General features: G+C 43.1%; 2 protein-coding genes across 2 annotated transcripts; one reads left to right on the top strand and one right to left on the bottom strand.

Moving 5' to 3' along the window:
- The first annotated feature begins 654 nt into the window (after nucleotides 1-654).
- Nucleotides 655-9,571, top strand: LOC113027673 (uncharacterized). The gene is made up of 6 exons (XM_026177337.2): nucleotides 655-761; nucleotides 975-1,025; nucleotides 1,530-1,607; nucleotides 1,903-2,270; nucleotides 9,091-9,252; nucleotides 9,506-9,571. Exons 1-6 carry the CDS (start codon nucleotides 707-709, stop codon nucleotides 9,569-9,571), a joined length of 780 nt encoding a protein of 259 aa, XP_026033122.2. The 5' UTR covers nucleotides 655-706.
- A 707-nt stretch (nucleotides 9,572-10,278) lies between these two features.
- fdxr (ferredoxin reductase) lies at nucleotides 10,279-24,952 on the bottom strand. The gene is made up of 12 exons (XM_026177336.2): nucleotides 24,502-24,952; nucleotides 24,028-24,125; nucleotides 19,900-19,995; nucleotides 16,709-16,831; nucleotides 16,503-16,616; nucleotides 16,255-16,356; nucleotides 14,443-14,550; nucleotides 13,506-13,590; nucleotides 11,826-12,025; nucleotides 11,574-11,745; nucleotides 11,315-11,488; nucleotides 10,279-10,812 (listed from the first exon to the last, which is right to left on the bottom strand). The coding sequence occupies exons 1-12, from the start codon at nucleotides 24,581-24,583 to the stop codon at nucleotides 10,682-10,684; spliced, it is 1,485 nt and encodes a 494-aa protein (XP_026033121.1). The 5' UTR covers nucleotides 24,584-24,952; the 3' UTR covers nucleotides 10,279-10,681.
- Between the last annotated feature and the right edge of the window lie 1,788 nt (nucleotides 24,953-26,740).

The following is a 26,740-nucleotide window of genomic DNA, read 5'->3' as shown; positions in this document are numbered from 1 at the left end:
CTAGCAAACAATGGGAGATTGACGATGGCTCCTGGGCTAGGCAGATCCTCACGTACTAATGAATATTTAATGAATTGGAAAAAAGGGAGGGAGCGTGGGGCACAAAAGCTTGTAGAATCTGATTATAGCTATGACTCATATTTGCCTGCATATGCTTATCAATTATAGCTGCCCATGTTTGCTTATGTGAAATGTCTCTTTACTGCCAGTTTAGATGGATTGCACTTACAGTTTAAAAACTTCTGCGTGCCTGTCTGATCAGAACAGAACAAAAAATACAAATATTTAAGTACAACATGCCCTCATATGTTTGAAAATTTGCAAAAGTTTGTGGTTTTCATATTTTTAATCCCCTTCAGATAAATTTCAATAATTGATGTTCCGATGTTTCCTTATCTTGGCATTTCCACATTGCTCTGTATTAATCTTTATAGTTAAACTGAACCCTGTACGATCTATCATGAGCTGAAAGACTGCAAAGTTTCTTGCCTTTTCTTATCGGCTCTTCTTCTTTTAAAATATTTCTTGGCAGTTGCAAACAGCAAAATGGTGCATTACTGCCAGCAACTGGTGTGGAGTGCGTCTTTGCTCCTCTTTTTCTTCCAAAGTAAGATAATTGGAGCTGATGAGCTGCAGGTGTGACGCCTGCACAGTGGCCTTTTTAAACCTCACAGGTGACTTCCATCTGTGCTTGGTTGCTGGAACAATGGGAGCTGTTCGGACCATTCTCGTTTGTCTGCTGGCTGTTTGGCTTGCTGGAGGTTTTGTAGCTTCTTTCTGCTTCGTTTGACACTTATGTTAATTAACTTAGGAGTAGATTTTTGTAAGATAAGATCTTGGAACTGCTAGAAGGTTCTGGTGTAAAGATTTGGAAATATCACTTAGCTATTGCAAGTTATCTCTTTTGGCATCAAACGGCATAAAGAATGAACAGAAATGCGCTAATTGTAAATCATGTTCCTCCTGTTTTGCAGTCAGTGGATTGAATCACAGACAGAATAAAGTGCTGCAGAGGGAAAAGACAGGTAAGGTCCCTGGCTTCTAATTTATGCTTGAGGGCACACGGTTACAAAATTCATTTCAAGATGGTTGGTGATTAAAATGCCTGTCATTCATCTGAAAGAGTGAAAAATGTATAGAACACAAAATTTTCAAAAGCTTATCAGGGCATGTTGTACTAAGTGTATTCATTTTTTTTTTGTCTTGTATCCTGTGACAAGACTACTCAATGTGATTTGAAGTTATTAAATAAGAAAAATGAAGGGGGGGGGGAAATGCTTAAATTGTCAAGAACTGGGTTGTTGCCAGCAGTTGAGTTTAATGGTTATATTATGTGTAATGTTTTCAAATTAAAAGTATAAAACACAGGGTCATAATTCAAATAGACACTTATGTAAGTACCTGTTACTGTCTGTATGTGTGGACTCGGAGGAAGATATTTGTTAACTTTGGAAACCAGCTGAAGGTTGTAGTATAAACTTTCCCTCAATGTGAAAACCTTTTGTATAATAAGAATGTTGTGTTTACAGGTCTTGGAGCCAATGATGGTTCAATACAGAGAGCGCTTGCCCTGCTCCAGTCAATATTGACTCAAAATGTTGATGAAGGTAAGCAAGATCCAGTTTTATGTAGTTTGTTGCCAGTAGTTCACAAGCATGTGACAGCACACTTGTGTGGGGCACATGCATGAGGGCTTTGGTCAGTGGTGTTGTAATTGACTTAAAAATCCTTATCTACATTGTTCATTGACGTAATGTAGATATTTATGCAACAGTATCCTTGCATATGACCAAAAAGTGATGTAGGGCACAAAGTCTGGGACCAGTTGCTCGGTGTGGATTTGACTAAATCTTAATAGTGTCTGTGGTTTTGTTTTAAATTTTGTTTTTATTTTTGTTCCAGTACAACAGGAAACTAATGAAGTGGATACTGAAGCATCAGTTGGAAACTTGAAATCTGGATTGCCTTTGAAAAAGCCAAACAACGTTAAAACCGTGAAGGGAAAAACTGCAGTCAGTCAGAATGTTGGTTTCCAGGGAGGTTTCTCCAAACCGACTGACTCCAACGCCACGGCGGGCGGCCTGCTGAGTGACTCCAACGCCACGGCGGGCGGCCTGCTGAGTGACTCCAACGCCACGGCGGGCGGCCTGCTGAGTGACTCCAACGCCACGGCGGGCGGCCTGCTGAGTGACTCCAACGCCACGGCGGGCGGCCTGCTGAGTGACTCCAACGCCACGGCGGGCGGCCTGCTGAGTGACTCCAACGCCACGGCGGGCGGCCTGCTGAGTGACTCCAACGCCACGGCGGGCGGCCTGCTGAGTGACTCCAACGCCACGGCGGGCGGCCTGCTGAGTGACTCCAACGCCACGGCGGGCGGCCTGCTGAGTGACTCCAACGCCACGGCGGGCGGCCTGCTGAGTGACTCCAACGCCACGGCGGGCGGCCTGCTGAGTGACTCCAACGCCACGGCGGGCGGCCTGCTGAGTGACTCCAACGCCACGGCGGGCGGCCTGCTGAGTGACTCCAACGCCACGGCGGGCGGCCTGCTGAGTGACTCCAACGCCACGGCGGGCGGCCTGCTGAGTGACTCCAACGCCACGGCGGGCGGCCTGCTGAGTGACTCCAACGCCACGGCGGGCGGCCTGCTGAGTGACTCCAACGCCACGGCGGGCGGCCTGCTGAGTGACTCCAACGCCACGGCGGGCGGCCTGCTGAGTGACTCCAACGCCACGGCGGGCGGCCTGCTGAGTGACTCCAACGCCACGGCGGGCGGCCTGCTGAGTGACTCCAACGCCACGGCGGGCGGCCTGCTGAGTGACTCCAACGCCACGGCGGGCGGCCTGCTGAGTGACTCCAACGCCACGGCGGGCGGCCTGCTGAGTGACTCCAACGCCACGGCGGGCGGCCTGCTGAGTGACTCCAACGCCACGGCGGGCGGCCTGCTGAGTGACTCCAACGCCACGGCGGGCGGCCTGCTGAGTGACTCCAACGCCACGGCGGGCGGCCTGCTGAGTGACTCCAACGCCACGGCGGGCGGCCTGCTGAGTGACTCCAACGCCACGGCGGGCGGCCTGCTGAGTGACTCCAACGCCACGGCGGGCGGCCTGCTGAGTGACTCCAACGCCACGGCGGGCGGCCTGCTGAGTGACTCCAACGCCACGGCGGGCGGCCTGCTGAGTGACTCCAACGCCACGGCGGGCGGCCTGCTGAGTGACTCCAACGCCACGGCGGGCGGCCTGCTGAGTGACTCCAACGCCACGGCGGGCGGCCTGCTGAGTGACTCCAACGCCACGGCGGGCGGCCTGCTGAGTGACTCCAACGCCACGGCGGGCGGCCTGCTGAGTGACTCCAACGCCACGGCGGGCGGCCTGCTGAGTGACTCCAACGCCACGGCGGGCGGCCTGCTGAGTGACTCCAACGCCACGGCGGGCGGCCTGCTGAGTGACTCCAACGCCACGGCGGGCGGCCTGCTGAGTGACTCCAACGCCACGGCGGGCGGCCTGCTGAGTGACTCCAACGCCACGGCGGGCGGCCTGCTGAGTGACTCCAACGCCACGGCGGGCGGCCTGCTGAGTGACTCCAACGCCACGGCGGGCGGCCTGCTGAGTGACTCCAACGCCACGGCGGGCGGCCTGCTGAGTGACTCCAACGCCACGGCGGGCGGCCTGCTGAGTGACTCCAACGCCACGGCGGGCGGCCTGCTGAGTGACTCCAACGCCACGGCGGGCGGCCTGCTGAGTGACTCCAACGCCACGGCGGGCGGCCTGCTGAGTGACTCCAACGCCACGGCGGGCGGCCTGCTGAGTGACTCCAACGCCACGGCGGGCGGCCTGCTGAGTGACTCCAACGCCACGGCGGGCGGCCTGCTGAGTGACTCCAACGCCACGGCGGGCGGCCTGCTGAGTGACTCCAACGCCACGGCGGGCGGCCTGCTGAGTGACTCCAACGCCACGGCGGGCGGCCTGCTGAGTGACTCCAACGCCACGGCGGGCGGCCTGCTGAGTGACTCCAACGCCACGGCGGGCGGCCTGCTGAGTGACTCCAACGCCACGGCGGGCGGCCTGCTGAGTGACTCCAACGCCACGGCGGGCGGCCTGCTGAGTGACTCCAACGCCACGGCGGGCGGCCTGCTGAGTGACTCCAACGCCACGGCGGGCGGCCTGCTGAGTGACTCCAACGCCACGGCGGGCGGCCTGCTGAGTGACTCCAACGCCACGGCGGGCGGCCTGCTGAGTGACTCCAACGCCACGGCGGGCGGCCTGCTGAGTGACTCCAACGCCACGGCGGGCGGCCTGCTGAGTGACTCCAACGCCACGGCGGGCGGCCTGCTGAGTGACTCCAGTTCACTAAATGTGAAGCAGCTGAAGTTGGTGCTGGAAGACTTGACTTTGGCTTTGGAATCTTACACTAATTCCACAGTCCTGACACAATAGCAAGAAAACTGCTTTGCTCTTGAATAAAACTCTTAACTTCAAGTTATATGTTTATTTGTCCACTGATTAAGGTACTTTACCTATTTCTAACATTTTAGTCATTTCCATAGTAATCCTAGACAACTAAATTATTGGTATAATTTGCGTAGGTGGTAAGCTCTGGGTGGTTTTATATATATTTTTTTTAATTTAAAAAAAAAAGCCCAACAAAAAGCTAGTTTACCAAAATGCCAAGAACAATCAGAGGGAAAGTCAGAGCTCTTTTGAGCAAACCATCCATTTAACGTTAACCAGTAATGACTTCATGAACTTCACAAATAACATTTTTATCATTAAAGAAAAAATTACCAATAATCATCCCACAGATGTAATATCTACAGCTACTTTAGTACCATTGATGTTATACTCTTTTTCACCAATAGATCTTTCTGAGTTAACTTCAATAATTGCCTCCCCCAAACCATCAACGTGTCTTTTAGACCCCATTCCTACAAAACTGCTCAAAGAAGTCCTGCCATTCTTCGATCTTAAATATGATCAACCTATCTCTAATAATCGGCTATGTACCACAGGCCTTCAAGCTGGCTGTAGTTAAACCTTTACTCAAAAAGCCATCTCTAGACCCAGCAGTCTTAGCTAATTATAGGCGAATCTCCAACCTTTCATATCAAACATCCTTGAAAGCGTAGTTGTCAAACAGCTAACAGATCATCTGCAGAGGAATGGCTTATTGGAAGAGTTTCAGTCAGGTTTCAGAGTTCAGCACAGAAACCGCTTTAGTGAAGGTTACAAATGATCTTCTTATGGCCTCTGACAGTGGACTCATCTCTGTGCTTGTCCTGCTAGACCTCAGTGCAGCGTTCAATACTGTTGACCATAATATCCTATTAGAACATGCTGTAGGTATTACAGGTACTGCACTGCAGTGGTTTGTATCATATCTAATAGACTCCAATTTGTGCATGTAAATAGAGAGTCCTCTTCACACACTGAGGTTAATTATGGAGTTCCACAGGGTTCAGTGCTAGGACCAATTCTGTTTACATTATACATGCTTCCCTTAGGCAGCATCATTAGAAGACACAGCATACATTTTCACTGCTATGCAGATGACACCCAGCTCTACCTGTGCATGAAGCCAGATAACACACACCAATTAGTTAAACTGCAGGAATGTCTTAAAGACATAAAGACCTGGATGGCTGCCAACTTTCTGCTTCTTAATTCAGATAAAACCGAGGTTATTGTACTCGGCCCTGAAAATCTTAGAAATATGGTATCTAACCAGATTCGTACTCTGGAAGGCATTACCTTGGCCTCCAGTAACGCTGTGAGGAACCTTGGTGTTAGAGTTTGTATTGTTGATTGTCATTTATGCTTAGAAATATTTAACCATAGATGCTTAGAGGTGTATAATCAATTGTGTAGTGATAAGTTGTGTGATCTTTAACAGGCTACAGAGGCTTGGTGTGCATTCCACACTAGAATGCACACCTACATCCTGGGAGCACGGGAAGAGGTCGCATCTTGTCTTAATTGTTTTATGGTAGGATTAACGTAGCTACGTCTGTTCTAGTCTAAGTGCTTTTCTGTTTAGATGAACTGCTGGACTTCCTCACCGGGGGGGGTCTAGTCTACCCTCCTCCTGACCAAGGATGTTTGACCCTTTGATCAGCGCGCACACACACACACACAGTATTCTTTGTTCACATGTATACCTATGTAAGATGTTATATGTTAATGACCCTATGCATATTCATGTAACCACAATAAAAGGAGTGCTGTGGGGAAACCTGGCTGAGAGTCTGACAGTGGTCAAGTGGTGGAACGACGCTTGGCTCCAGCCAGGTCTCCCTCATGCATGAGTAACCAGAGAACTTTGGTGCCTTGAGTCTTGCTTTTTGCTGCGTAGCAGATTGTCCTTAACGTTCCAGCGAATAGGTTTGTAGCATAAACCTATCACTTGGAGTCATTTTTGACCAGGACATGTCCTTTAATGCACATATTAAACAAATATGTAAGATTGCGTTCTTCCATTTGCGCAACATCTCTAAAGTTAGAAATATCCTGTCTCAGAGTGACGCTGAAAAACTAGTTCATGCATTTATTACTTCCAGGCTGGACTACTGTAATTCATTATTTTCAGGAAGTCCTAAAAACTCGCTGAAAAGTCTTCAGCTGATCCAAAATGCTGCAGTAAGAGTCCTGACAGGGACTAGAAAGAGAGAGCAGATTTCTCCTGTTTTGGCTTCCCTTCATTGGCTTCCTGTTAAATCCAGAATTGAATTCAAAATCCTGCTCCTCACATACAAGGTCTTAAATAATCAGGCCCCATCTTATCTTAATGACCTTGTAGTACCAGATCACCCTATTAGAGCACTTCGCTCTCGCTCTGCAGGCCTACTTGTTGTTCCTAGAGTATTTAAAAGTAGAATGGGAGGGAGAGCCTTCAGTTTTCAGGCCCCTCTTCTGTGGAACCAGCTTCCAGTTTGGAGACAGACACTAACTCTACTTTCAAGATTAGGCTTAAAACTTTCCTTTTTGCTAAAGCATATAGTTAGGGCTGGACCAGGTGACCCTGAGTCCTCCCTTAGTTATGCTGCAATAGACGTAGGCCCCCTCCAGGGGCAAGGGTACCTAGACCCGGTTCGTAGAGTACGCTTGGGGAGTGTGATCGTGTGTACAGCGTCTCTTTATGTCTGTCTCCACGTTGGTTGAGTGTGGAGTGAGTGCATATGAGAGCATGAGGGGGGGAATGGATGTTTGTGTCTGTGTGTGCCTGTATGTCTGTGCCTATATGTCAGGTTGGGTATCAGATGCCACCTCTCTGGGGACACCTCAGGCCCTCCAAGGTTTGGAGGCCTATCTCCACCCACCACCACTTCCCCTGCCAGTGGCGGACTCCCTCAGGTGTCGGTGCGTTGGTGGTTCTTTGTGTTTGGGGGTGGGCGTCCAGGTACACACCGGCTCACTCCTTGGCGGCCGCTTATCGGGGCCTGGAGCGTGGGGCTCGCTCGGGCCCCTTCGGAGGTGGGGTGCCCCCGGCCTTTCGGCCTGGGGCTCGGTCACTCAGGCACAGCTGGCGGCCGGCGGAGCTCATGGGCGCGTCACTGCAACTCCCCCTGGCTTCTGCTCCGCGGCTGCTGAGTGAACCCTCATCTGGGACTCTCCTCAGCTCTTACTGGAACAGTGGCGCGGCTGCCCCTCTGTTGGTCTTCCTTGGTCTCTTGTGTTCTGGGCGCCTCTGGATGTCTGGAGTTTTGATCTCCTCCATACCTGCTTCACACCCTGGAGGACGGGGCTGTGGCCCCCCCACACTCCCTAGCAGATCGTTACATGGAGAAACCTTTGGAATACAAGCGCGCTGATCCACACAGGTATGCACACGGGTGTTCACTGCTCGTAGACCCAAATTACACCTTTCCTAGCTGCTACTCCGAAGCACATCTGTCCTGCGTGCTGCACAACAACATTGAATATTTAGTATTTACTGCTGTTTACACTTAGCTAGATTAATTCGATGGTGTTGTGTTTAGTATGTTGCTTTGGTTTTTTTTTGTCTTTTTTGCTTGTTTTCTATTCTTCTCTCAACAGGTGATCCAGGAGATTTTTTTTTCTCCCCCCCTTTCTCACTGTCCCTCTCCCCTTCTGTTTTTCCTTTCCTTCCTCTTTCTTTCTCCCTTTCCTATCCCTCACTCATGTCTCTCCCGTCTGTAACATCTGAAAATAAAATATAATAAATAATAAAAACAAAGATCGACCAAATGGACCAATACGGCAATGCCACGATGATCCACTTGGCAAAGTAAATCCATTGGGTATCCTTGTTGGTCTTCAGACAACAATTCTGATGGCTAAAGAACCAAATGGGACAGGCAGAAAAAAAAATAGACGTAGGCTGCCGGGGATTCCCATGATGCATTGAGTTTTTCCTTTCCAGTCACCTTTACTCACTCACTATGTGTTAATAGACCTCTCTGCATCGAATCATATCTGTTATTAATCTCTGTCTCTCTTCCACAGCATGTCTTTATCCTGTTTTCCTTCTCTTACCCCAACCGGTCGCAGCAGATGGCCGCCCCTCCCTGAGCCTGGTTCTGCTGGAGGTTTCTTCCTGTTAAAAGGGAGTTTTTCCTTCCCACTGTCGCCAAAGTGCTTGCTCATAGGGGGTCATATGATTGTTGGGTTTTTCTCTGTATCTATGAAGCGCCTTGAGGCGACTTTTGTTGTGATTTGGCGCTATATAAATAAAATTGAATTGTATTGAATTGAATAGGGAAGGGTGGTGAGTTCATTGCTTATAGGTATGACATGAAAATGATACGGACCTCAAAGATATAGTTCCTAATAATGAAATAATATCCTTAAATAAGCTGAATTTTAACCTACAAAACACCAAACTTCATAGTGGCCAGTAGCTATGTCAATTTACTGTGTGTGCACTAAAGAATGGTGAAAATACAGAAATGTAAATTATTTTTAACTTGAGCAGAAATGCAGAACTCTTGAGGTTTACTACTATGTGGATGTGCACCTTTAAGGTCTGTGACAATGACCTTGGCAATTTACATAAATGTATTATGTAATGTTATTTGCGACAGTGTAATTTGGTTACCTTTAGTTTCTGACTGACCACTTTCTTCCATGGTACCAAAAGAACTGTGCCTTCCGTAGCAAAATTATCTTCATGCATGACAATGCACCATCTCATGGTGCAAAGAACATCTGTCGCATTGGCTACTATGGGAATAAAAGGAGAGAAACCCATGGTGTGGCCCCATACTCCCCTGACCTCAACCCTGTTGAGAAAGGTCTGAGGGTGAGAGGCAATTCACATGAAAACAGCAGCTGTTGGAGGCAATTGTGATGTCTTGCCTTATCTCTCCACATTTAATGGATGCAAGAATTGGAAAGCTTATATGAAAGAAAGGGTCCTATGTTAACATGTTACATAAGTTTACCTGTCAATGTTTTTGATATAGCTTTTGGTTCTAAGCTGCTGAGCCGAGTACAGTATCAGTGTTTGTACTTTGTTGCTTCCCACCTCTGCTTCTACTTTAAACTGTTATCAGGGTGAAAACGATTCAGGTTTCATCAATAACACCGCCAACATCTGCTGTACCACTGAAAACCTGTGAATTTGTCAGTTCACACAAAGTGGTGACAGTGTTGAGACTGAGTGAACTGTCACATTTTCCTGTCAGTTTGTGGCCCAAATCATCCCAACTGCAATCTGCATGTTTCAAATGTCCAAATACCTCACACTGCGGTATAGGTTGGTATTAGGCCTTAAGGAATAAAGAATGGTCTTCCAATGCTGAGGTTTTAGATGTTTTGGCAAAGTCTAATCTGGCTTTTCTTTTTTTCTTCACTTTGCACCTTATGGTAACAGTCGGTGTGCTCCTGCAGTCTTCTCATTATAGTAGACCAACAATAAGGGACACAAACCTTCTGGAGAATCATTTTGTTATATTTTATAGAGGTTTATATTTACTATGGAAAGGATGCTGTGATCATCCACCAGTCTTCATTGATGTCCAGGCCTTTTTATGATAAGCTCAGTATGAACACCCTCCTTGTCCAAACCTTTGATTTTGCAATTCACATAGTTTTCCTTTTCAAAAAACAAAAACAAAAACCCATCCTTTTTTGCCACCTATAGATGTTCTAGTCCTGCTGACCTTTCCATAAAATATAAAAATCTGCACTTTAATCGCATATAATAAGAATTTCAATTCAAATTATGAAGAGCCAAATATATGAAAGTAGTGCCAAAACATTTTCAAACACTTGTGGACCTAACGATGGATCCCAGCAGTAACAATTGAAGCTCTGAGGACAGGAATCAAAGGATAGACGTCATTTTATTTCCTCAAATACAGATTTAAGATGTTCAATGATATTATATAAAAGTGCAAAAAAATGTTGCCACATAGTTTTTAGTTAACGGTACATTACAGTGCACAACTTCCATAAAAATCGGACCCATTATAGTTTGGTCTTGAGCGCAGCAGGTTTTCAGTCCTTGTTGTTTTCAGTCAGTGTGTTGTATTGGTAACAAGGTAACTAAATTACACTGTAGCAAATAACAGTTCCTAGTAGTGCCATGTATACAATATGAATTAAATCCATGTTAAGGAGTTCAAATAGTCATTTTTATTGTGTGATCAATCAGTGAGATCCCTAAAGACAAGTGCAGTCATTTTTTAGGTAGCATTGCCTGTTCACATGAAAACGGTTTCATTCTTTCATGTCCAAGCCACGTGCAGCATTTCCTCCACAGTCAGTAGCTTTTCTCTGGGTTTCCCACGGGATTCACCTCTTTTCATTTCCACATTGTCAATCTTCTCCCAGTCTGAAAAAGTCACTGGTTTCACTCCTACAGAAGAGAAAAATCACATTTGGCTGTGGCTTAGTGGCAACTTCAGAGAACAGGATTATACAGACGGGTCACTGTGTGCACTGAGATGATGACGACATACCTCACTGCTGCTGTTGCTACTGATTTATGGCTCTCCGTAGCAAATGTTTTGGTGGCATGCAGGATTTATTGCTAGTTTTGTTTTGTAATTTTCTCTTTCAAATCTCTTTGCATCTTTGTTTTTTTTTGTTTTTTTTTTGCTCTTCGTCATTTTACTTCTTATGTAATCATTTAATGAACTTCACAATAAACACAAACAGTCACTTCAAACAGAATCTCTACAGCCCGACTTTTTGGTGACTGTTCCAGCATTGAGTTCATTTTCCCTTGTTTTTAGTCCAACTGTTTTTGGTCCACGCACATTTACTTTCATGACTCTATACTGGCTCATAGAATAGCAGCACACGTCGAGAGCACAGTTATAGGATGTATTGTGAATGACAAACTAACATTTTTATACCTCTCTTTTCCAGCAGAGCACTAATGCTTTGTGATCCAGGCTTAGCGGCAGACATATCCAACGTTCCCGAGTCCATGTCCTCCAAAATGGATCGTGCAGTGTCAAAGCTATTGTTCATAGTGGTAGCTATGACACCTGTGGGGCCTGTTTTAAGCCAGCCACTACAGTACAGACCTACAAAGAAAAATCGAATCATTAAATATTATTGAAGTAATAAAATATAATATAATGCTTGTTCTTTAGAGTGTTTACAGGGTACCTGCAGCCTGTTTAACGCGGCCCATGGTGTTTGGAACGATGGCTTTGCGGGAGTCAAAAGGCACTGATGGATCAATGGGCAGGCTCTTGTAGCCGATACTGCTGACGACCAGGCCGCAGGGCACGTCCTCCACTTCTCCTGTGAGCACAGCCTGGGCTCCATCACCTGAACCCTGCTCACAGAGAGGATATCTGCTTTAAAAGGAGCAGCAGCACAGTGACAGGCACTTTTGGAAAACCAAATCCTGCTAACCTCCAGCTTGTTGATCGCCAGTCGGATGCCAGCTATTCTGCTGTGGCCGGGTTCGGCCAAAACTTCCACGGGGCTCCGGAAGAATCGAAAGCCCCAGGTGCGGGAGGCCTTGCTCCGTCTCTCCTGCTCCTTTTCTCCGGGTACCTCCAGGGCCGTCTTCAGCATCAGCTCTGTCAGACGCTTTCTGGGCCTCGGCAAGTCTGACACAGCAGAGATACTTCAGCTTAAAATCGCCCTGCTTTGCTTGCATTTATAACGTCCAAATTTTTAATCTTCCAATTATTTTTTTTGGATAGAATAGGTTGTGAAAACAACATATACAGTGCTGTGCAAAAGTCTTGATCATCCCTTATGTCTTTATATTTTGCTTCCATGGAGCCAGGACCTTCTTGTACATTTTAAAGAGCCTTTCTGAAGGTCTTTCAAAGTTTTTCTTTGAACATTGGCTGCCGTTCAACTTATCAATCTACAGCAGATGAACTGAATCCGAAAATCATATCCTTAAGAAACCTGACACGGCACCTGAGAGACGTGACCAATCAATGCTCTGTACTTTGTACCATTTCTTCCCTCTCCTTAGGAAACACTAGTCCCCATCTCCACTCCTATACTTGTTTTCATCTTAAGGGATAAGATGCTTTGTGAATAACTTTTATCTTTCTCCTTACTTAGTCTTTTGATTTTTAAAGGAAATTCCAACAAAACTCCATAATTTTAACAATCTTCTTAGAATTTTGTCACTAGCAGCTACTCTTATACTTGGGAACTTTATGGACACATGCTGTGGTCTCATGACTAGTATATGGCTGTGAATGCATGTGGTTTTTTTTTGGTTTTTTTTACATACAAGTGTGCATACAAGTGTGGTCTTTCAGTAAGTGATATGTGAGTGTTGCTGTGCATGCACCTTGTATGTGCACATATGAACACATTAGAAATGGCTTTAAGGAACTGGTCTTTATAAATTTCCTGTAACTGCAAAGTTCTGATGTGCTGCTGCGACCACAGACTTGTCACTCCAGTAATGCAAGCTCAGCAGGCACGATTACAACACAGATAAACATAGCCAGCTTCTTTTACCATCCTTCACTGCTATTTATCACTAAAACGAAACATACGCTCAGGGTTATTTTAGCAATCTGTGACCAGAGTCAAGGTTATCGTTATAAATCTGAGAGTGCCTGCCATCATCAAAGAGGCCAGCAGCATTTCTCTGGCAAGGACGAGGCCAGCTTAGGGGGGGGGGGGGGGTTGTTGCACAATTCTGTTTTGCACCCTAACCTGCAGGTTCCCACACAACAACAGAAAATCTTTCAAACTAAAGCCAGCAGCAGCAGCAGCAGTCTGGGCAGGTTGGCAGTTTCCATTCACCTCACAGTATGTATAAGCTATACGTCTCAGCTGGGTATGCTGTTGTTAACCACAGCTTACCTTTCTTCCTTCCTGATGGCGCTTTCAGCAGTCTGAACATGTGTTACATGCACATGTAGATATCTAACATGTTTTCACTGCTCACTTAAAAACACCAGGCATCTTTTCCAGCTGCACCAGAAAAACTAAAAACACTGAAATTTACAGATCTTAAAGGCAGACGAAACTATGTAAACATTTATTGGCTTTAAAAACACAGCAGGTCAGTTAGAGGGGAAAGCATGAAGATAAAGCTGCATGTGGTCTCACCTTTAAGAGCCTCTTTGACTCCATCAAAATCAGCCGCCACCATGTCCGGCCTGGTGTCCGGCAGGTTCACCATTTCTCTGAGCTCCTGTAGAAAAGGAGCATATGTTATGGTTCACTGGGCCAAATTAAAGCATCATTAAAAACATGGAGAATCTCTTTTGGTAAAATTCTAGTGAAATTATATTTACTGCAGTACCAACAATGACAGCAAACATATAAGAGGGGTGATGATCAGACAAGTTTGAAACAGTCTGGCAACAACAACCAAACTGTTCATTTTACAGGACGAACCTCTGATTTTTCAGGGTGACACTGAAAGACTGAAGAATAGTTCAAATAATATAAGCAGAAAAGAAAATAATGTGATGTTGGTCTTGTTTTTTTCACTTTAAACTACAAGATAAAGCTACTCCCTGCAGAGGACACATTTTCTACCAACCTCAGCAGTAACATTACAAGGTCACTGACCAAGTGTGCATGAAAGTGCTCTGGCTTTCTCTCATATGTGGGAACTCTTAAAGCGACTATTATATTTTCCATATTTTTATTCTTTACTCTTGGACCCAGCTGTTGTAACTTTTAATAGTTAAATTGTTGAATTTTTTTACCCCAAAATGAAGTGGAATTAAAAAAGCAAGCCAAAGCTAACACGTAAACAGGTCATTTAAGAAAATGCTAAAAACGGCTAAAATTATCAATAAGCATTAGGCAAAGATGCAGATAAAACAGTTGGTTAACACTTGCACAGTGGCTAAAAAGTGCAGTTTGTACCACTCCAATGGATTAAAATAAAGCCTTCTAATAATATTCTGCGTGTCTGTGGTGTTAAGAAACAGGTTTTGGAAGATGCGGCGTGGAGATGAATGGTGACCTGAGGAAGAGGCACTAGAGAACATATTATTCTTTCCTCTTGTTGTCTTTTCTGTCCGACACACACCTTGATTGTGCAAGCGATCTGAATGGGTCCTCTCCTGCCAACTATCAGCACCCTGCGGACCTGGCTCTCTGCCAGAGCCTCCAGTGTTGGTTGTGTGATGTCAGTTTTCTGCAGAAAAAGTTTGACAAGTAAATTACATTTTCAGCTGGAAAACTGAACAGCTTAGAGAGATTTTTTTTCCCCAAGTGATTTGATTTCTATTTATTGTTAGCTCATATTGCTGGTTAACACAGGAAGTTTGACTCACAATTTCTTGGACAAATACCCAACTTTTGTAATTTTGCACCATCACAGGCGTACAGACACATTTTAAAAACAATCAGTCAATATGTGATTGATTTTAATTCAGCATGTAACTTCTTTACATTTGATGACTGCCTGCAGTTTAGAACCAACAGACATCACCAAATGCTGCGCTTCCTCTCTTGAGATGCACTGCCAGGGCCTTTTTTCTTTTTGTTTTTCTTTTGGATTATGCTTTGGGCTTCACTTGTGAAGTGCCGACCAATTTGCAGAATTTGACTGACTGAGCAGTCAAGTCATCGATAAACCTTAGCGATCCTGTTCCACTGGCAGCCATACATTCCCATTCAATAATGCTCCCTCGGTAGAGTATATAACAAATATTATGGTATGCTTCATATACATCATTTCATTTAAAATCCACTTTATTGGTACACAGAGGCAAAACTACAGGAACTGTGTCTTAGTCCAACAAATGTATGTGAGCTCTTGTATCACCTTTTGATATTTGTATGCCCAATTTCCCCACTTTAGTCTGACAAAGCAGCTCATCACTTATTTATTCCAAACAAAACAAATCAAACTTCACTATTATAACTGACACCATGGTGTCCTACATCTACCAGTCAAGTACAAAAGGTCACTGTCATCTTTGACCTTTAATTTTGTGGTTATCAGTGGTGCTTTTGTATGAAATGACACATCAGAGAAACTTGAAGCTGATGAAAATGACTCCACTAAAGTTGACTTTTCTCAGAGACTGTTAGTTCAGTTAGACATTTTAAAAGACGTTAGCTGTGTTTCTCAGCCCTAAAAGCTTCCTGTGGTTACCTCCTGTACATCCTATGATGTCATGCAGGCTCAGAGATGCTAGCTTAAAAAGCCAAACCATGTGTACTTAAACTGAGCCCGAGCGGGTCAGAAGCTGCTATTAGTACAGGTCCCAAGGTTTAAAAGGAAACCAACTGTAATTATTAACAAAGTCATGTATTTGTCTCATGGTAAAGAAAATATCTTCACTATTTGAAAACATTCTGACTTCTCAAGGTGCACGACCCTACAATAATACATTTTACATAACCTACCAGCCTTTTTAGGGGCTCTTACTTTCCCCTCATGTTCTTCTTCAGTCACGTTTGCCCATTAATTCTTAGTGTCAGGTGGAGGACTGATCAGGAAACTAGAAAGGTCAAACTTTACTTGTCAAAACTAGTGAAACTACTCTGTAGCACTATTTCTTATCTTATCTTCATCTATTGATGATTTTCTGTTCAGTTTAGTTTTGTTTTGCATTCTGAAACAACAACAGATAAAGACACAACATTTCTCCATTTGGCTTCACGCTGATGCAATGAAAAACAAAAATATTTTTGAGGTTTCAGCAACGGTGTTTTTGCTTTTCATGCCTAACAGACAAACAAAACATTTGTGATTATTTAAGCAGATAAAATTCCTCAGCTTAAGCGGTTCTTTCATACATCTCAGAGCACTCAAGACTTGCTGACTGAAACATGTCTGCTCTTACTGTTTTTGTTTCTTTTGTTATAAATTTACTGATAACCAACTCGCCTTTAAAATGTCGATGGGAGATAGCAGAATTCTTGCTACATCCAAGGCCACGTTGCCTTGTCCCAATATGACTGCTGTTTCACAGCTCAGGTCTGGACTCAGCTGAAGAAAGAAATCGAACAGATGAGACAGAGAAGCAGTTTCACCTGACAGTTTTTCTTGTGAAATGATCTAACTTTGTTGAGGCTCTTTTTGATGGATGGAAACATCTTGTGTGTCTATGTGAAACACTTACTTGGAAGTCTTACCTCTCGACAGCTGGGGAGTCCGTTGTACCAGCCCACAAAGTCTTTGGCAGAGTACACACCAGCCAAGTCTTCGCCCGGTACTCCCATGCTCCGGTTTCCCTCTGCACCATAACTCTGTCGCACAATTGACAGAGTTCAACAGAAACAGATGATTATTTTTCACACGTTTAAGGTGAAGGAGCCGCAGTGGGCTTTCACATCCTTACCAGTACGACAGCGTGGTAGGCTTGCTGCAGCTCGGTGATGCTCACATTCTTGCCTACGTTCACATTGCCATAGAAACTGCAGCGTGAATGCTTGGCCGTTTGCGTGAATGTGTTGATGACGTTCTGAGGACAAGAATCGGTAAAATTTAAGTTAGCAAGCTGGACTCTCCATCTGTATTTCAACTCCACCTATTATGGGAGTAATTCTCTATCCAGTGGTTAATGACCTCAGGACAGCAGATGACTAAAGTTTGTTGGGGTAAACTCTGATTTAAGAATATTTACATAAAACTTCACTATATTCCACTTTGTGAAGGTTTCTTGTTCTTGTCTTATAGTTTTATAGCTCCTGTAGTGGTGCTCAAACCCTTATTAGACTTATTTGGGAAAACTAATTCCCTTTAATAAATGAAGTATACATTACTGTGTCCACATTCACACAAGAACTCAGATTTGAGTGCAGTATTGGCCTTTCTTATGTAGCACACAGGATGAGATAGCCTGCTTCAGATTCGCTCTCAGTTCTCTGAACACTCTGGCTGAAGTGAGGGCGCAGCCTCAAAAGAGTTTGGCAGGAGATAAGACGCATGACGTCCACACTCTCTCCGTGAATTCGACACGCCAGCACCTGCTTTTTACACATCTGTGTAATTAGAGACCCGGCGCGAGCAGACATCTGTGTTCACACATGCAGGTCTAGTTTTTAATGCTGCAGTGCATTTATTTACAGTGTTATTATCTATTTCTGGAGACGATGCCTTAATAACTATGCCAGATACAAAAGCCAGCAAAATTACGTCATGTTAGTTTCAGTTCAAAGTGTTCACCTGCATTTACAAACAAGTACAGAACAGATCACAGAGCCCATTATTTGCATGTTGTAAGAACAAAGAGTTCATAAAGAAGTTCTAACGTCTTCACGATAGAAGGGCTGGAGGAAAAATGGATTTCCGTCACTTCAATGTTTGCTGACAAAGTGCAGGAAACTGACTGATGACTATATAAATAAAACTGAATTGAACTTTAGACTCAGACTGTAATAAGAGCACAGCTCAATGAGTGCAGAGGTTGCCACCTTTCACCTCCCAGCTGCACTGAGATATGGAAGAGAAAACATGGTAGATGGGACTATGTTAATTATCCTCACTGTAATTTTTAAATGCCAGTTATATTTCATAATAAATACACAATAATATACTTTCATTTGGGTGAACAGTCATCGGAAGATTTCAGGAGACAAAAGGCTGATGTTGGCGATGAAATGTTTGTATAATATTAAAAATAATAATGATGGAAGGACCAAACAATCTGTGAGAAGTGATATTGAAAATTCACAAATACCAATAATTCATTTAACTTTAGACATTTGTGGTTGTTCAGAGGCTACTTAGACAGTAATGATAATCCTGTCTGAATATAGGCGCCTTAATGGAGCTGCTCATATGGATCCTGCTGCTGTATGATGCTGCATATATTTAATAAAGACTTTAAGAAACAGCTTTAAGCAAAAACACAAATTCATCTTTTGATAAGCAAAATTTTAATGCATTAAAGGCAACCTTCAATATATTTGTGCCTTCTCCAGGACTTGAATTTGCTTCATAGATGAATGTGGAACCCAGTTTTAATTATTATTACATTCTTGAGTTGTCCGTGTGACTGCTTTAACAACTACAATAACATTGTTTTGAACTCTCAATAATGCTTATGGAGCCAATGTTGCTTCTGAGAAAAATCTGATGTTAAGATTTGGGATCAGGAACAAAAACAAACAAAACTACCAGAAAGAGCAAGACTGAGCTTGAAATTGTCTCTACAACATCGCCTCTACAGATAACCACATACGTGGAGAAAGACACACACACATGCATCGATACACAGCTGTAACTTTCGCCCCGTTTCCCTGATGTGCAATAGTACCAAGTGCAATTTTTCCTACTATGACAGAGCATTTTATTCTGTTTTGTACAGTATGTTATTCTATTTTATCTTCTCCTATTCTGTCGTGTTTTTCTTAAATCTTACTTTTCTTTAATTGTACTTTTTGCCGTGAGCAGAAAATTTCCCACGTGTGGGATTAAAAAAGGTTTATCTTATCTTATTACATTCAAACAAATACTTTTGGCTGCTATCTTGTTCACATGGGTTCGCTCCACATGATTTGGTAGATTTTTATGCTGGGTACCCCTTCCTGACCCAACCCCCAATAGATTTGTGTCTACTGGGATCAAACTGGGGATCTTTTCCAAATGTGTACACCACTACACTATTGGCCCACCGCTCTCTTACCTTTATGATTAGTGGAATTAAAAGCAGGGAACAGCTCAGCAGAAATATCAGACCAGACTAGATCGATTCATGCACTCACTCATGTGCTTTAAAGATGAAATCAACTGCTGCTTCACAAGAAATGGTTGCACGTCACCGAAAAGAACCTTGTTGTTGTTTTCGCATGTTTTGCCTCAGTATTGACTGAACAAAGAAGACACACTAGTGATTTAAAAGTCTTGGTGTATTACTTTCAAAGTAGTATTTCTGCTGAGCTAGGCTAACCACATCTCTAACCACGATTATATCAGACATGCAAAGGTGACATTATTGGTTGTGGGAAACAAAGCAGATAGGTCTCATTATTACCAGTATTTATCTGTCATTATATTTGCCAGCATGTTGGGATATGTGTCCTGTTGAGGGTTGCATAATATTGCTTTTGTTGTTCAGTTACATTTTAATGAGTTGGGTGTGATGACATGGAAATATAGCGAGCTTCAAACACTGCATTCAACCTCAGACATAAACGTGATAACACCCGTTCACTGTGATGTTATTCACACTTCTAATGGAATTTCACTTCACTGACAGACTTATCTAACATGTCTCTTTCTGTTTGACTGGTCTGCATTAACCACTGACTGGTTTTTAATTTTCCATTAACGGTACCACAGGTCGTTACACAGTCTGGCGAAACTAAACAGACTTTAAGAAACGGGTTTGTCTGAAGAGTTTCTTTTTCCAAAACAAAACTAATCCCTGTGTTAAAAGATTTTCACTGCATCTGGTGTTAGAACTACTGAGGAGAAACTGGACTAATTAAATGAATCTTTTTTGTCCTTTTTGCTTAAAAACAGGTAATATACAGAAAATGGTTTGAGGCAATTATCTGTTCTTTAAAATCTATTAGAAGCAGACACCTTGACTTCAGGATGATCTGGGGCCACTCCGAACCTGACCAGGCCAAAGGGGACAGGCAGACGCTCATAAATGTCCACCTCAACATCTTGGCGAGCCTGAGAGAAAAAACAGAAACAAAATCCAAAATATAATGCGTAAAGCTTAAAGTGAACCGTTAATAAAGGCTTTAGAAAAAACAGAAACAAATATTGTGTGGTTACAAAACTGGAATATCTTTAGTTTTAGTCTTGAAATATTTTCAACACAGCCCAAAAATAAAAATCCTCAAAACCAATAAAACCACTAAAAATTAAATAATCTAAATAATTTTTTTAAACAAACCAAAAAGGATTGCTTGTTCGTGTCATCTCTCTAAAAAGAACACAGCAGCAGGGCTTAGAAAATCAACCACAGGACGTCTGGAATAAGATCCTTTGGAAAGATGAGGTCAAAGTGTAGATGCTTGGCATTAATGCATGGTGTGATGTTTGGTGAAAGCCAAACAACCACAGGGTCTCAGCACAAAGACTTCAAACCAACTGTTAAGTTGGTGGTGGAGGGGTGATGATTTAGGTTTGATTTGCAGCCACCTTGCCATAAATGAGTCACTTATGAACTCCTCTGTATGACAAAGTGTTCTTTAGTCAAATGTGAAGCTGTCTGTCCATCAGCTAAAGCTTGACCAAAATTAGGTCACACAACGGGACAATGATCACACGCGCACCAGAAAACCTTCAATTGAACGGTTGAAAAGGAAAAGAATCAAAGTGTTACAATGGACTGATTAGTCCATTGTAACACTGGACTAATCAGTAACACTGACTGAAAAGTATGTTGGGACCTTACAACAAATATGTATAAACCTTAATGAACTGACGAACTGTTTCACTGCTTCGGTTCCTCCACAATGATGTAAACCACATAAAGTCATACAGAGAATTATTACTTTACATTATTGCTCTTGTGGTTGGTTCTAGACAGCCACTGAGCCATTTATTTGCACACACACTAAACTCTTATTTGAAGCTTGACAAATATGAACATCCACCATTATATTAATATTAATTACTGTCATGTATCGAATGCAGCTTCCTCGTGCCAACAGTTTTACAAACTTTCTGAAGTACAAACACAAAGTAAATAAAAATGACAAAATGTATGAAATTAAAATTTGATTACATTTTTTTTTAATCATCAGAAACTGGTTATTATATAATTTTATATTATATTAGTTAAAGTATGTTGTGCTGAATCAGACAACAATTAATATATGAACTTAAAATCATACAAACACAACATGAAAAACATCAAAGAGCCACAGTGCTGCATGGCCAATGCACATCGTGCTGCTGTGTGTGGGGGGCATAGCTTGCAATGACATAACCTTGGGCTCAAAGACACAGCATACCCTGCAAGTTATTTCCAGTCGTATGTACACTCAACAAAAATATAAACGCAACACCTTTGTTACTGCTCCCATTCCCCATGGGATGGACGTAGAGACCTAAAATTCATTCCAGATACACAATATAACCATCCCTCCCAAACAGTGGTCACAAATCAGTCCAAATGTGTGGTAGTGGGCACATCTGCTATATTGAGATAATCCATCCCACCTCACAGGTGTGCCACATCAGGATGCTGATCTGACATCATGAGTAGTGCACAGGTGTACCTCAGACTGCCCACAACAAAAGGCCACCCTGGAATCTGCAGGTTTGTCTCACAGCAAAATGCCACAGATGCCACAAGCAATGAGGGAGCGTGCAATTGGCATGCTGACAGCAGGAATGTCAACCAGATCTGTCGCCCGTGCATTGAATGTTCATTTCTCAACCATAAGCCGTCTCCACAGGCGTTTCAGAGAATATGGCAGCACATCCAACCGGCCTCACAACCGCAGACCTCGTGTAACCACACCAGCCCAGGACCTCCACATCCAGCAGGTTCACCTCCAAGATCGTCTGAGACCAGCCACCCAGACAGCTGCTGGAACAATTGGTTTGCACAACCAAACAATTTCTGCACAAACTGTCAGAAACCGTCTCAGGGACGCTCAACTGCATGCCCGTCGTCCTCATCGGGGTCTTGACCTGACTCCAGCTCGTCACCGTAACAGACTTGAGTGGGCAAATGCTCACATTCGATGGCGTCTGGCACGTTGGAGAGGTGTGCGCTTCACGGATGAATCATGGTTCACATTGTTCAGGGCAGATGGCAGCTGAGAATGTCCCAGTTCTTGCATGGCCAGCATACTCACCGGACATGTCACCCATTGAGCATGTTCGGGATGTGCTTGACCGGCGTATACGACAGCGTGTACCAGTTCCCACGAATATCCAACAACCTCGCACAGCCATTGAAGTGGAGTGGACCAACATTCCACAGGCCACAATTGACAATCTGATAGACTCCATGCGACGATGTGTTGCACTGCATGAGGCAAATGGTGGTCACACCAGATACTGACCGGTTCTGGGTCCCCAGACCCCCAATAGCGCAAAAAACTGCACATTCCAGGGTGGCCTTTTGTTGTGGGCAGTCTGAGGTACACCTGTGCACTACTCATGATGTCAGATCAGCATCCTGATGTGGCACACCTGTGAGGTGGGATGGATTATCTCAATATAGCAGATGTGCCCACTACCACACATTTGGACTGATTTGTGACCACTGTTTGGGAGGGATGGTTATATTGTGTATCTGGAATGAATTTTAGGTCTCTACGTCCATCCCATGGGGAATGGGAGCAGTAACAAAGGTGTTGCGTTTATATTTTTGTTGAGTGTATGAGCATGTACTCAGTAGGCAGCTCAAAGGCTATATTTTGGTTAGTGTGTGATAGCGTAGTGGTTTTGTGTACTAAGCAGGGAGGGGCACGCTCATTTGTTTGACTTCACATTAAAGGATGCTGGCCGGATTTGGAGAAACTAATGACACACACACAAATTGAAAAATTAACATGTAATTAACACACAACTATTGGGCAATAAATTAGTAGTCATTAGCAAATTCATTTAGAATTGGACTGCAGCTATTGATTATTTTAGTAATTGAGAATTCTACTTATTATTCCATCAGCTGTAAAATTGTATAAGAAATTCTTCTGTCTTATTGTTGATATTCCAAGTTAATTCAAAATGTTCAAAATGCTTTCTTGCATCGATAGGAGAAAAAAAAAAGATTTCTGACTCTATTGCATCACACGGATGAGGTAGATTTGGTGTTTGTTCATGTGCATGTGTTTTTTAACAAGTGTATGAATGTGTGTGTGTGTGTGTCTTTGAGTGTGCTAGTGAGTGAGTAAATATGCATGTCTCTAATCTTTTTAAAGAGTATGCGGTGTCTGCACTGAAGAAAAGAGATGATATCAATATTCTCAGAACTGATGCAATGTTTCCTGGAGCAGAAAACAAATGCTATGATGGTGCATGTTTTAATAAGTCACTGTCCAGTCTAACAGCACCAATTACCATTAAATTAACAGAATTTATTTAATTTAATCTAAACTTTTTAAGCCTTGAAAGAAATATGGTCTAATACACCTTACCAACCCCCCCCCCCCTTTAGACTCACCCCTGCTTGCTGTAGGTATCACTGTGACAGAAAGTAGGAAGGCTGCTGTCAGTCTTCAGCAAGCTGTGTAATTTAAACACTGTGGCATACTAAATTAAGAGTTCACCTATAGTTACCTGGTAACTGTAGGTTAAGAACAACTGCTTCTTAAGAACATAGCTTTCCTTTCCTTTTTTGTAAATGTGTCCCCCCCCCCCTCCCCCCAGTAAATATGTTTTTCCTTTTTCCCCCACTTTGCCCAGTTTTTTTAAGGACATCCTGCACACACTGACATCCCTGCTGCCCCATCCCTTGGGTTAGCTGCCTTTTTAAGTGGTTTCTTAAACAAAAGCACTTTTTGAAAATGTTCAGGTATAATAAGTGGGCCAAAAATGAGAGTTTAAAGAAAACTCTTTAAAAAGCCTGCTGAACTAAGACACCGCTTTAAAAATGACAAGAAGGGCCAGCTCATTGGAAGAACATTAAAAAGAAATCAAGGGTGGCTCAAGACTTTGGCACAGTACTACATATTCAGATATTTATCAGTATTGCCTACTATTACTCCTGTGTCTGTCATAACAAGCAGTCCATACCTTGATTAGATGCTGTGCTGTGTAGAAACCTGCTGGACCGCTTCCGACAATACACACCTTTGGGCTGCATGAGGACAATGAAGCCTTTCCACAGCCGCCTGCAAAAACACGTGACAAGTTCACGTCTAACTCATTGGAGTTGCAGCAAAACAGCAAGGCCTTAGTTTGAATTAAATCCTCTTAGTGAGCTAAAGGGTCTCAGTAAGCTAAGGCAGTGTAGTGTACAGCTACAGCCTACAGTGTTTTAATGAAAGGCTAGCAGAGTAAGGCATGCAGTTATACAGTATTTTGTTTTACTGATGCTCAGAGTTGCTTGATATATTAAGTACTGCTGAGTTAAATCAGCCTGTTAAAGTTTCTTCAAGCAGGTGTGTAGATAAGAACGTTAAGTTGGCTAAATTTTGTTCTGGGTCTGGCACGCGTCCACACTGAATATCAAGTGTATTACGAGTAAACATTTCCTGATTACCGCACCTTTGTGAAGTCGCGCTATCCATCCACCTCTTCCTGAGGTCCACAGCTTCAGCTCGGAAAACAGCAGTTTATGAGCGCCCATAGCTTCCTGACTTAGACGAGCTGCCTCGTTTTAAAGCATGAAACGCTTAAACCCTCTCCGTTGCTTTCCTTGACCGTGGTGACCAGCTCTGCATAGCTGCCTCTCCTCTGAGCTTTGGACACTGAGCAGCGCTGAGTTCAGAAGCCAAGGTGGAAAACGCTTATCTTTACTCTTCCTTATATTTATTTATTTTTAAAGCTTCGTGTCCTCAAATGGCTAGCTAATGCTAATATCGATTAATTATTTTACACATATGCACTTTATCACGTAAAACATCATTACCATAACAAACTGTTTTCAAGGCTGTACCTTGCGTTACGGCCATAACAGTCCGTGGGAAACCGGCATTGACAATTAAAGTTCCACAATGACGGCGTACATGGTTAAGTATACATTTATTAGCGCCTTCCATTGACTTTTACACGTGACTGTCAGACTTACTTCAAGCTATGATATTGTGAAATGATGGTATTTATCTCAACCTTGTCTTAACAAAAATTATGAGTTATTTGTAAAGGATCGGAAAGGAACTATTTTACCCATAAAACTATATTGAAACAGTGATTGGTGAAACAGGATACTTAGTGACCGCGAAGTTAAAGAAACCAGGCGAACAAAGCATTACACATACACAACACAAACAACAAAAAATATAAAAAAAACTATAATAATACCTTACTACGCGAATGAAAAGGACTAAATTCAATAAATTTGGGAGTTATTTGCTGTGGAATCTTGGATTTGGAGTGGGTTATGGGATGATTAGTTCCTTCAGCGTTAAAAGTAATTATAAGCACAATCTTGTACGTTTCCTTTTTACTTTTGTATGTATGTATTTATTTAAAATTTATTTTTTTAAATCCAAATAAAGTATTTTTAGTCATGATTTACCTTATAGCTGGCAGCTGGTTGTTCAAGGCTTTAAACTGTTTTCTTCAATGGAGAAACGGAATCGCTTTATTGAAGCTTTTTTATGCTAGTAGGTACCAGTGCAATGTAACTTAGAACATTCACTCAAATACTTTGCTAAAATATGTGTTTTTTATGTAGGTATATGTGTCATCCTACTTTCGGCTTCTACTCCACTGTTTTGGTAACTACTGTGCTTTGCACCCCATCTCCTTTCTACCATTTAGTTTTTATTTTGCGGATAAATAGCAATGCTATAGGTCAAACTAGCCGACATTATTTAATTAACTGAAAATAGCCATTCTGCATAATGATTAAGTTAAGTTTAGGTGTTTAAATGTACTCTTATTGTCACGAGTCAGGGTCATTTTGACCCAGCATTTTGAGTTTCTGGTGTCCTGGTGTTATTCTGTATTATGGTCTATGTTCTGATTTACTAGTTGAGCTGTTTTGATTCGTTTATCCTATGCTTCAGTTTAATTCTTGTTAAGAGTTTAGTTCTTAGGTTTTGGTTTCCATACTCCTTCTGTTCAGTGTCTAGTCTGTGTCTCTGTGCCTGCTCTGGTCCCACGTGTCCTGTCTAGTCATCCCTGCCCATGTGTTCCCTCTGTACCGTCAGTATTATCATAATGTGAAGCTCATATCTGAGTCTGTAAGTTCAGTTGGTGTGTTTCCTGTTTTATGTTGAAGGTCCTTGTCTTATGTCAGTGTATTCTGTTTTGCTTCCCTTGTCTCATCCTGCCCAATTAGTCCCAGCTGTTTCCCTTTCCTGATTACTTTCCTGATTACTCTGTTTCCTGATTACTCTGCCATGTATTTTACTTTATTCACTTTAAAGACAAGAAACATTTTCTAATCATATTTTAGGTGGCAGCAGTGCCACCTCTGCAGTTTCCCTGAACATAGTGGACTGTTTGGATTGGGATTATCTCATGACTAATTCACATGTATTCACATATTTGTTGCAGGCATAGCTGTTTCCTAGTCACAGTTGAAAGTCAGTGGCTTCCATTGTAAAACTCTGCCAAATCAAATATGCAGAAGCACCTGCTGCTGTGGCAATCCATATGACAAGGGAGCAGCTGAAAGCATCTCTTTTTTCTCTACTAGTAAGTCATTTGTGTTAATAGAGCTAAATGACCCAGTGGTACATCTACTAGGCTAATTAGTTAGAATCATTTTCAACAGTAAATCAATATGCATGCACGGTATGGGATTGTGAAACTGATCCTTCTGCGTTATATCAGT

Source organism: Astatotilapia calliptera, chromosome 8, assembly GCF_964374335.1.
Source record: "Astatotilapia calliptera chromosome 8, fAstCal68.1, whole genome shotgun sequence".
Lineage (NCBI taxonomy): Eukaryota > Metazoa > Chordata > Actinopteri > Cichliformes > Cichlidae > Astatotilapia > Astatotilapia calliptera.
This window is presented reverse-complemented; position numbering and strand designations above follow the sequence as displayed.

Coding starts and splice junctions, on each gene's coding strand:
- LOC113027673 (XM_026177337.2), top strand. CDS start 707: ATGGGAGCTGTTCGGACCATTCTCGTTTGTCTGCTGGCTGTTTGGCTT. Junction 1,026..1,529: donor GCTGCAGAGGGAAAAGACAG/GTAAGGTCCCTG, acceptor TTGTGTTTACAG/GTCTTGGAGCCAATGATGGT. Junction 9,253..9,505: donor CTGTTGAGAAAGGTCTGAGG/GTGAGAGGCAAT, acceptor AACTGTTATCAG/GGTGAAAACGATTCAGGTTT.
- fdxr (XM_026177336.2), bottom strand. CDS start 24,583: ATGGGCGCTCATAAACTGCTGTTTTCCGAGCTGAAGCTGTGGACCTCA. Junction 24,126..24,501: donor GATAGCGCGACTTCACAAAG/GTGCGGTAATCA, acceptor GTGTTTTTGCAG/GCGGCTGTGGAAAGGCTTCA. Junction 12,026..13,505: donor AGTCAAAGAGGCTCTTAAAG/GTGAGACCACAT, acceptor CTGCTGTGTCAG/ACTTGCCGAGGCCCAGAAAG.